The following is a 12,394-nucleotide window of genomic DNA, read 5'->3' as shown; positions in this document are numbered from 1 at the left end:
ATATTTTTGCTGTGCGCTATTCTTTGGAAGCGTTATAAATGTTGATTGGAGCCAGTTGGAAGGAATGAATGCTCATTCTTTAAGATTTTAATGAGTTTCGAGTAAATTCCATGTTAACCTGCAGCTTTAGAGATATGGGATGTTGGACCTCTTTCTTAGTTATATCTAGCATTTCGCGCTTATATTATTCAGGAGTGTCCGATCTTTTATCATAAAAAAGGTTCTAGATAGCTTGATTAGCTATACTACTGTTCTACTTTTGTCTTTAACGCCGAGAATGATTTTGTTTTCAATGCCCAATATAATGACAATTTGACGCGGTTTGTATACACCAATATCCTTAATTTTCTTGTGCATATTAAAAGTGCCACATTTCGCCTCTAGATCTTCGGTATCGCGACATTGCTCGTTAAGCCAATCACGATTTAGAGGTTTATTTCACGATTCGTCTAGTGGGGATCCAGATGAAAATCTTCCATTAAATTAAGATGTATCATATGTATGATGTAAATTAAATGTCATCGGTCATCTAAGCTTTCTTTTCGATTTTAGAATTGTTTATTAATCAATAGAAAGTCTATTTGGTTTCTGACTATCCTCTCTGGCATGGCATAGGTGGCATGGTGTTAGAAGTCCAAGTGCACAGACTTGGTGGAAGCTTAAAGAAAGGATTCAAAACAACAAACGCCATTCCTTGACAGAATCGGAATACTCGGTCGCCACGTTCATTTACCAATCTGTCAATTAAAATCACCCATAATAATGATGATTTCTGACTTTTTAATGAGATTTACGGCGTTTTGTCTGTAAAAGACTTCAACAACTTCGTCTGAGCTCGTTGGTTCGTATATCTGGTTGATGTTGACATTATACGGCTTAGAGTTGAGTTATAAAAATCTACTCTATCCGGGACAAAAGATTTTACCATTTTTTGTATTTGTGTATTTAATACAAGCGCCACGCATTGCCAGTAGTAGACATTACCAGCATAGATATGATGGACTTCAAGTTGGCATTCTCCAGAATTTGGCCGTCTCATTTCGCTGATCCCTAAAATTTCGATGTTCATTCTTTTTTACTGCAAGACTTATACGAGCAGATATGAAAAGCGCTCCTCCGCATTTTAGTGTTATAGCTAACATATTAAAACCCTTTCCTATAAAATTTGTCTTCAAGGATTACACTTTTCAAAGGTTTACTCTTATTTTTGAATTAATCTGTGTACTGTATATAACATCATGCATGAACAAGACTAAGATTTTTACACATTAAAAAAAGAACTATAGCCTTTCTCTCATTCCCCCTAGTTTAAGTACAGTCCAACGCAAGTTGAACGTAAAAATGGCCGAGATGTGAAGTGTATTGCTGAAAGGGTAATCTTAGCAGCAAGTGGAAAATCAGTGAGCATTGTCGTTCTCTCTTTAACTTAGCACTTTGCTGATTAATTTGTGTTGCATAATACATGGTAATTTGGCAAAGAAATTTGCTGGGCAATATATGAATGTAATGTCTAAACCTAAAAATATTTTAGACCACTTTAAAATCTCTATAGTAACTTATAATAAGATACCTTTTTTTGTCTTAGCAACAATAAAATAATCTCTGTCTATGTTTATTGAATTAGCAAATGCTTAAATAAATTTTCTCAGAGAATAAGTCGGCCTATGTTTAGATAGTCTCTTATTTAATGTACTCGTACTAATTAAGTCGTTCTTACTTATTTAATGTTTATATTGCAAAAAAGAGCTCCGTCACTAAAACGTTCTGAGAAATGAAAAATTCATTTATAGTTCGCAAAAATACTAATTTTATGTAACAAAAATTTAGCAGTTAAAAAAATAATCAATAGTATGATCTTTCTTCAATTTTTAATTAAGGTGACACATATTTGCCTACAGGCGAAAAATTATGCTATACAAGCGCACGTCTAAAAGTTATAAAAAGTTACAACAGCTTCTCTTAATAGGACCGGTACTGTCAATAACAAATAAATAAATAATATATAAAAATACTAGCGGCGACATCTGTTAAAATACATAATTTCTATTATCCGATAAAAAGTTATGCTGACGTGTTATGAGATGGCCGACAAATGAAGATGAAAAGAAGTATTTTTCTTTGGCATGTAAGGTGCCACATAAAATATGATCTTTCTGAATTGCTAAAGCTAGGCGGCTTTTACTACCGTAAATAAGCAAGTAATTGTCAAGAACTTTTGGAGGACACCGCTATTGAAACGTCAACACTCCGTTTCATTTGACAAGCAATGAATAATGATCGTAGAGCAATCTCAAATCAATATTCATCATCAATAAAAGTACTTGGTTTGCATTGATTAATAAGAGATGACTATTTCACGTGTAAAATTTCAGTAACTTTTTTTTCTCAATGCACTAAGAGGACTACTCTTTCTAGTTTGGCTAGAAAGAAAAGCTATCGTTAGTGTTTCGTAAAGATTATGCTAATCCAAACAACCTAATTATTTATTTATTTATTTAATCAATACACTGGATCAACCCATTACAAAAAAAAATATAAAAATTTCTAAAAATAAAAAATTAAAGCTAGACTACCTAACCACTAATTATTAATTAACAATAATTATCAGACTTAATCTTAATAACAAGAATAATTAAACTGTTTTATAAGTAGTAATAATAATCTCTCAAAATATAAACAATTGGCATTGCAAAATAAGCTAAGAAAAAACAAGATATATTATTATCAATGACAATGATCAAATGTACTTCAAATCATGGAGCAAAATTATTTAAAAAAAAAACAAAATCCTACAAATTCTTAATAAGACTCCTAAAATGCAATAAGGAAATTTCCAAAACTTCAATTTCATTAGAGTTTACTAGCCACAAGGTTCTTTCGACAGGCGACTGCATAGCATAGTTGGTACGATGATGAGGCAAAGAAAACAATCGACTTACCCTCAGATTACGGTGTGGAATATTAAATGAAATTTTATTAAGTTATTAGTTTGGGACAAATCACAAGGCCATTAAAAAGTTTACAAATAAACATCGTTCTCAGTGCGTCTCTTAAGTAAACCTCGCATATTCAGCAAGTTCATTGCTTCTTCATAACAATGGTCATTAGGAACTGGAAGGTGAAGTTTGTAAAGGCAGAATTATAAAAATTTATTTTAAACTCTCTCCAGTGCTATACAATTATTATATAAAGGAGTTATATAAAAAGGAGACCAAATTATTGATCCATACTCCAACAAAGAGACAACAAGTGATATATACAACCTTTTGCAAGTTTTAACCGACACGTCTTTACAATTGCGCATGACAAAACCAAGGACCATAGATGCTTTAGTTGTAATAGTATTCACATGCTTTAGTTGTAATAGTATTAAAATTCAATTGTTCATCAAAAAAGATACCAAGGTCCTTTACTACTTCAGTGTACCTAAGGTTAACATTATCAATAGTATAGGAGGAAATTACCGGTTTGTTTCTTTTGTAGAAACTAACGTATCTGCATTTACTCACATTACAAAGCCAAACCATTACCAACACACCATTCACACAATCTATTCAGATCATCTTGCAAGAGAACCATGTCCTGTTCTCAACTGATCACCCTAAAAAACTTTAAATCGTTGGCAAACGACAAAAAATTACTATTTTTAAAGCAAACCAAAATATTATTAATGAAAATATTGAACAATAGAGGAGAACAATGACCACCCTGTGGAACCCTTATCAGGGTGACCTAGCATTACCAATTTGTACCTGCTGAAATCTGTCAGAAAAAAAACTTGCAAACCAGGCCACCAAACGATCTGAAAAGCCAAAAAGTCTCAATTTTACTAGTAATAAGCTATGGTTGACACTATCAAATGCCTGGGAAAAGTCTGTATATATTACATCCACTTGTTCACCCCTCTCCAAAGCATTCAACAGAGCAGACTTGCCACGACCGAAGCCATGCTGTTCACTTAACAGAAGTTCTTTGCAATAAGAATTAATTTGGTCATAAATAAGACGGCCCAGAAGCTTTGGAATGGCAGACTGTACGCACACACTCTTGTAATAGATCATTTCATTAGCAGCACCACATTTAAATTTAGGCGTAATAAAACTGAGTTTCCACTGGGATGGAAAAACTGTCAAGTCTAATGACCTACTGAATAAAATAAAAAGGGGGCACATTCACATTTTCTTAAAAAATAATTGGGTATACCATCAGGGCCAGCACTAAGTTTAAGGGGTAATCGAAAGATCTTATCAAAAATTAATCCAACAGGTAATTTAGGATTAGGAATAGTCATGTTGGAAATCCTAGGAAACTGTTTACTCAATGTTACAATTGTTTTTTTTCTCATCTTTTTAGTAACCCTCTAAACCCCAATGAATGCCTCGCCCCCTACGGCGGCCCAATCGAATCAGCCATTGCTCTTGGTGGATTCCTCGAACCGGGTCAAACACTTGCCGATAATCCCAAGTATGAACGGGCTACCGCATTAATTCTCACTTTCTTGGTAAACAATTACCACAACAAATCGGAAATAGCTCCGGCAATGGAATGGGAAAAGCATTTCGTTGAATTTATGCAAAATTATACCCAATCAAATAATACGCCGAAGTTTATGGATATCGCATTCACCAGTGAGAGGTCGATCGAAGATGAATTGGACAGGGAGTCTCAAGGAGATATTTTAACCATTTTGATCTCTTATTTGATTATGTTCGCTTATATTGCTGTGTCACTTGGGCAGGTGAGTAAAGTAAAGTTTATTTCACATTTATTGTACCGAGTGATAAATAGGAAAAGGAAACACTCAATAACTATTTTACTCTTCAAGATCAACAAATGAAATTTGGTATATTTATGGAAATTTTGTAAGAGCATCTTTTGACATATTCAGTTGTTTTCCATCACTTCCTGTTTAACCGGAAGCTTAGACACTAACTTTCTTATTTTAAATTATAATTATAATTATAAAAATATATATACCTATGTCCAATTAATTACGGGACACCCTGTTTATAGCTACTTGCTATATACAGGGTGTCCCGTAATTAATTGGACATAGGTTAATGTAGGATACCTGACAAGAAAATAAACCGTTTGAGCTCAATATCGCTTAGCAAAATGTTATTGGTTTTCGTTCTACAGGGTGTTAAAACTAATTTTTTACCAAACATTGATTGAAATATTTTGGAATCCACTGGACAGATTATCCTAAAATTTGGCGTACTCTTATTATTTGGGATGAGGAACACGAATATGATATCTATTTTGCCATTGCCACTAGATGGCGCCACATACAACAACATTGAGTGATTAAGAAGGTCATAACTTTTTTGACCTCCCTGTACGTACATTTGCGAGTGAAAATAATAAAACAGCATTTAATTCTGGTCAAAAACGGTATACTTCTTTGGTCTCCAAAAAGTAGACCGTTTTCGAAATAAACGCATTTTTTTATTAGGTTGCGTATGAACACTTAATCTAAAAATTAATTAACAACGATAAAATTAGAAAAGGCTGTTGATTATAATAATTGTTCAAAATGTTCACCATCCACTAGGACACATCGTCTAATTCTTTTATTTAAATTTTGCCTGACTCCAAACAATGATTCTTCTTGGGCCTTGATGGTATTGACTCCTTCCACAATCTTTTGCCACAATTCCTGATGGTTATTTATTTTATTTTTATACACGTAAAGTGATTTCAAGTAGCCCCAGAAATAAAAATCTAAGGGATTAAGATCGGGAGTACGCGCAGGCAATGGATATTCACTACCTCTACCAATCCATTTATGAGGATAAATTTCGTCCAAGTAATTTTTGACTTGCAGTGAATAATGTGCCGGTGCACCATTGTGCATATACTAACTGTCACGTCTTAAATTTAGGGGCACATCTTTTAGAAGAATGGGTACATCATTCCTCAAGAAATTTAGATAACGTTCTCCATTAAGCTTAGCTGGCAATTCAAACGGTCCCACAATACAATCCCCATAGATACCACACCAAATATTTATTGAAAACTCATGTTGAAAATGGTGTTCTTGGAAAGCATGAGGATGTTCCATCGAATAGATATGATTGTTACGCCAATTAAAAACACCTCTCCTTGTGAACGTGGCTTCATCCGTAAATAAAAGTTTATTACAAAAAAAATGGATCATTCAATTGGCGCTCTCTTAAAAATTGACTGAATTGGAGTCTTGAGCAAAAAGATTTTGAATTGGAGTGAAATGATACGGATACAGTTTTTCTTGGCTATATTCTATATCTGCTCCAATTATCCTTGGTCTTCCCGCATTTACGTTTTTTGAACGAAATGAGCCCGTTTCGCCTAATCTATCATACAACGCTTTAAATGTTTGATGATTTGGCTGCCTTCTATCCGGATACAGATCTAAATAACGCTGCGCTGCTCTTCGACTACGAAAATTTTCTTGAGCATATTATACACATACCATATCCCGCATCTGAGCATTAGAAAAATCATTGTGACGCGGCATTTTTAAGCGAAAATAACACAACAAGAACACGGGCTTTAGCCAAATTAAAGACTTACTTATTAATACAGGTTGTATTAATTGACCTTGACAGGTCGTAGTTATGATGTGTTCGTCCTAGGCAAAGCCTACTTTGTAAAACTCCGATAATTATTTGTTCATACGCAATCTAATAAAAAAATGCGTTTATTTCGAAAACGGTCTACTTTTTGGAGATCAAAGAAGTATACCTTTTTTGACTAGAATTAAATGCTGTTTTATTATTTTCACTCGCAAATGTGCGTACAGGTAGGTCAAAAAAGTTATGACCATTTTAATCACTCAATGTTGTTGTATGTGGCGCCATCTAGTAATAATAATAATAATAATAATAATCCTTTATTTAGCACCTGGCTAGTACATAATACTATAACAAACATTTAATATACATGTGTGTAATATAATAAATTCCTTAAAATTAAATTATAATTGATTCTTTAAGAAATTAAACACCTTTCTATTAAACATTTTCAGTGATGTTGTTTCTTTAATCTCTACTGGTAGGTTATTAAACATTCGAATTCCCTCAAAAAACAGTGATTTTTGTAAAGCAGTGGTTTTAACATGTTGAATATTATAGTTCTGCTTTGACCGAATGTTGTATTGATAGAAATTTTCTTTTTTTTCCAAAAACGTTGATAAATAGTTTGGTAAAAGACCATGTTCGATTTTAAAAATTAATGTTAAATTTGCCTTTTTAATATTTTTTTCTACCGATAACCAATTTAATGTAGAAAGCATATATTCAATTGGTGTATATTTACTACAGTTCAAAATAACCCTCATAGCTTTATTTAGTTGTAATTGAAGCCTATTAATGATGAAGCCTATTATTAATGAAAGCCTAGTGGCCAATTAATTACGGGACACCCTGTATTATTACGTATTTCGATAGAAAATAATATTCTGAGAACAATAATACTGCATTATTTGCTACTTTTTGTTTTATACTTATAGAAAAAATCAATTTTTTAAATTTTAAAATAGGCTACCATGAATGCATTGAAAGTTTTAATTTTTAATCAAGTAATCACGGAAAGATAGTTGTCATTGCATTTTATGACATAAATCTTTTACAGGTCTATTTAAAATGTTCAAATCAGTAATTTTGGTATTTATTTTATTTTTTTAAATAGCACGTTATTGGGAACAACCACTTTTAAAATTATGTTTTTTTCCCAATAATTTGATATGATTATTTTTTAAATCGATTGATAAATAAGCCAATAAGTAGAAAAAAATTAAGTCATTTAAATAAACGCATTTAATTAATATAAATAACATGGAAGGCTTTGATTTCTTGAATTTGACGCATTTTTGATTTATTTTTTAATTGACATGCTACATGACATCTTGTCAAATTGCAATTATTATTTGTCATTTAAATAAATTTGCCGCAGTTTTTTGAAAGTATTTTAGTGTTTACTAATATTTGAAATGTTTACTGACTGTGTTTCTGAAAACTGCACTTCAAAAGTGGTTGTTCATAATAACGAGCTATTAAAAAAAATAAAGTAAATGCCAAAAATACTGCTTTAAAAATTTTAAATAAGCATAAGATTCAACTAACAAAACACAATAAATATTATTTTTCTGTGATAAAATTAAAATTTTCAACGCATTCGTGGTATGCTATTTCAAAATTTAAAAAATTGATTTTTTTCTATGTGTATAAAACAAAAAGTAGCAAATGCGGTATCATTATGTAATGAAGGAAAAGTCTTGGAAGGATGTAAAGACTGTTGCGGAGTCTTCCATGAAAAAAATCAATACTTGGCTTGGTTTAAATTATTTAACACAAAACTCAGTAAAGTCAAGCTTTTTATGCTTTTCTGTAGATTCAAGAACATCTAGCACATTAAAAGAGATCACATTAAAGTCCAGTGCAATGATATATTAGAATGGTCACCCGTCAAAACACCAGCATTTTACTTCTCAAGCAATGTAAATAGAAGGTGGATGACATTGTTTGGCAGGTGGAATGCTGGTGTTTTGACGGGTGACCATTCTAATATATCGTTGCACTGGACTTTACACGTAAACGACTGTGGCATAACTGAATGTTCTTGCACTCAGCAAATAAAAAGGCAGACCAAGGTTAAATATTTAGGTGTTATTTTGGATGAAAATCTAAAGTGGCACCACCATGTTGAGTATATTTCCACTCGAGTTCGGAAACTTATTTATAAATTTCGTCAATTAAGACAATTTATGCAAAAAAAAAAACCCTTACGACCATTTATCAAGCTCTGGTTGAATCAATTATAAACTATTGCATAACAGCATGGGGCAGAACAAGTAAGACCATCCTGAAACCTCTTATGATTACCCAAAAATATGTTCTGAAGGTAATGTTTAACAAACCGAAATTGTATTCCTCGGATATTTTATTTAGAGAAGCTAGATTGTTGCAAGTAAATCAAATTTACTTGAAAGCAGTGGTTAGGCTTTTGTGGAAGAATCCACACTACTTGCATTTCATATCTCACAATCAGAACACTAGACAAGCTTTAAATAAGAATGTAACTATCCCAAAGACTTCAGAATCAACTTCTCGTAGAACTCAGAAATAAACCCTATAACAAAATTAAAAGTAGAATCCACGACTGGATATTAGATGATAACGTCACTTGGTTAGTATGATACATATAGTACTGTTTATTTTTCTTCCTGTTTTTTCCCCTTTTTTTCCCCTAATTTAATTCTATTTTATTTTTTGAATCACTTTTGTTTATATATTAATTTCTTAAAAATTGTTTTTATTTTAATTAATTAATTTGGATAGACAGGAAATGCACACACAGTATTTTTAAAATACCATTGTGAATTGGGTATTCTTAGCGGTTAAGCAGTTGTTGTTTTGTAATGTTATAATGTATGAATGTATTATCTGCTGAATATACAGGCTGTGCCAACAAGGTGTACGGCTAAGATAGCACCTTAACTATACGAGGTAGAGCAAAAAGTTCTACAGCAAAGTTATAGGGTTGACAAAAACCTACGAACTAAAAATATTTTTATGTATAGTGGGTGTGTCACAAAAAAGTTACTATAAAATATGATTTTTTTTTTTAATGGTACGCCCGGTATATTATGGTACTAAAATGTGAGGCAAGAAGAGTACTTTACTTTGGTATAACGCTTTTAAAATTTCCGTGCGGCGTTGCAACGTAATTAATTTTTTTATGTTATTTTTTGCCTTTTAGAGGGTTCGTTTAAAAAATCATAATTAACTTAAAATTTATTTTGCGCCTATGAAACTTGTACCACAGTTAGTCTAGGGTACCTCCTCTAGGCTGACTATGATAATTTGTAATTTTTTAATACAGGGTGTTTTTAAAGAACTTTCAAACTTGCTGAAATTAAATACGCAATATCTCTCAATATCAAATTTTTCAAATGGAACACCCTGTATATTTTTATCTAATTAAGTTTGTTTCTCAAATACCTTCATTTTTTATTTAATATATCCTATAGCTAAACCAAGTACTTTTTGAGATATTTTAACTTTTCTGTAAAATACTATGCATAAAACGGGTATTCTTTAAGTTTTGATCAAGATTGCTTAGAAAAAATTATTGAAGAATTAGAATTATTTACAATTATTATTATTATTATTATTATTATTATTATTATTATTATTATTTACAGCCAGTTAAGGCTCGCACTCCCTCTAAGGGGGGGGATCATTTACTTATCCCAGATACCTGCGATATCAAAAGGATTAAGCTCTGTGGTCTGTGGGGGCCTTTTCGGTGTCCTTAAGTGACCTGAAATGTAGAGTTATCCCCTAGAAATTTCCGGGTGCTGCGAGCAGTTGCCAGTAGTACTGCCTTTTGCATGTGCTTATATAGATGTTCGCCTGTTCCTAGTTGTTTAAGGTATTCCAGTAGACTTTTCGGTATTACACCCGTTGTCGATATAACAATTGGGATGGTCTGAACATTATCCATTCTCCATTGCCTTCCGATTTGAATTTCTAGATCTCTGTATTTGGCGATTTTCTCAGTGTGTTTCTCTTGCAGCTTATTGTTGTTCGGTATGGCTACGTCAATTAGAGTTGTTTTCCTGGAAATTTTATCTATTAAAATAAGATCTGGTCTATTATGCCTTACATGTTGATCGGTAAGTACACTGCGGTCCCAATATAACTTATATCGGTCATTTTCCACTACGGGTTCTGGAGTATATTTATAATACGGAACCTTCTCTGTTGTAATAAGTTCCAACTTCATTGCCAACTCTTGATGTAAAATTTTCCCAACTGAGTCGTGCCGTTCTTTGTATTCTGTCGCTGCAAAGGCCTGACATCCTCCTATTATGTGCTGGATTGTCTCTGATGTTTGGCATCCATACCGGCATTTGTCGTTTTGTACGGACGGATCTCTGACGATGTGCTTGAAATAATTTCTTGTTGGTATAACCTGATCTTGGATGGCGAGTAGAAAGCCCTCGGTTTCTGGAAACATCTTGCCTGATACCAACCAATAGTTCGACGAAGCAGTGTCGACATGATTTTGGCTGATCTCATTAGGATGCCGCCCATGAAGGGGCTTCTCCATCCAGATGCGGAGTTTTTCCTGGTCCGTATGATGGTAGCTTATTATTATTATTATTATTATTATTATTATTATTATTATTATTATTATTATTATTATTATTATTATTATTATTATTATTATTATTATTATTATTATTATTATTATTATTATTATTATTATTATTATTATTATTATTATTATTATTATTATTATTATTATTATTATTATTATTATTATTATTATTATTATTATTATTATTATTATTATTATTATTATTATTATTATTATTATTATTATTATTATTATTATTATTATTATTATTATTATTATTATTATTATTATTATTATTATTATTATTATTATTATTATTATTATTATTATTATTATTATTATTATTATTATTATTATTATTATTATTATTACATACTTAAAAAATTAACCAACACAATTATTCACCTAAACTGCTAAAAAAAAACAGCAAAATTAAATTACATACTAGGTAGGTACTTACGTATTTTTGCATAAATGTACATTGTTACACTAATTTCAAATTTTAAAGATCAATTACAATTATTATAAATTGTGTTCAATATGACCTAAATTTTGTACGCAAGCGTTTACCCTTCTTGAGAATGAGTCATTAACCTTTACCAACATAATTGGCGTGACTGAAAAATCTCCCGAATTTTATTTTTCATATTTTCGCTTGTGGTAGGAGTTATTTGATAGACTTTTTCCTTCACATATCCCCACAAGAAAAAAATCCAGTTTGGTCAAATCTGTGAACCTTGCGGGCCAGGAGACCGGCCCACCTCTCCCTATCCACCGGCCATCAAAATGCTCATTTAAAAAATTTCTAACAGCATGGCTATAATGAGCTGGAGCGCCGTCATGCTGAAACCAAATCCTATCTCGAACATGGTCAAGCAACGTTTGTAGAAGGACATTAAAATCGTTTTGTAAAAAGTTTAAATACATTTCACCTCTAAGATGTCCATTAAAAAAGTGCGGTCCAATAACGTAATGTCCTATTATTCCTGCCCAAACATTAAGCGACCATCTATGTTGATGATGAATTTCACGGGTGAAGAATGGATTGCTGGTGTCGTAATAATGAAAATTATGTTTATTAACACTGCCATTATTATGGAATTATATTATTATTATTATATTATTATTAAATATATTATTAGCTTCATCCGAAAAAAGCACAAAATTTAAAAATTCAGGCTGACGAATCTTATTTTGCGCCCACTGACAGAAAGCCATTCTTGTTTCATAATCCTGCGGTAGTAATTCCTGCAACAATTGAATATGG

The 12,394-nt window shown here is 31.8% G+C and overlaps 1 protein-coding gene across 5 annotated transcripts in view; it reads left to right on the top strand.

The window, feature by feature from the left end:
* LOC126737741 (NPC intracellular cholesterol transporter 1) overlaps window positions 1-12,394 on the top strand; it is a 107,199-nt gene that overhangs the window by 59,088 nt on the left and 35,717 nt on the right. For all 5 annotated transcript variants that reach the window (XM_050442758.1, XM_050442755.1, XM_050442757.1 and 2 more), the window contains one exon: window positions 4,354-4,738. In XM_050442758.1, the coding sequence (XP_050298715.1) occupies window positions 4,354-4,738 (385 nt within the window). The remainder of the gene's footprint in view (window positions 1-4,353; window positions 4,739-12,394) is intronic.

This window comes from Anthonomus grandis, chromosome 6 (genome assembly GCF_022605725.1).
Source record: "Anthonomus grandis grandis chromosome 6, icAntGran1.3, whole genome shotgun sequence".
NCBI classification, from domain to species: domain Eukaryota; kingdom Metazoa; phylum Arthropoda; class Insecta; order Coleoptera; family Curculionidae; genus Anthonomus; species Anthonomus grandis.
This window is presented reverse-complemented; position numbering and strand designations above follow the sequence as displayed.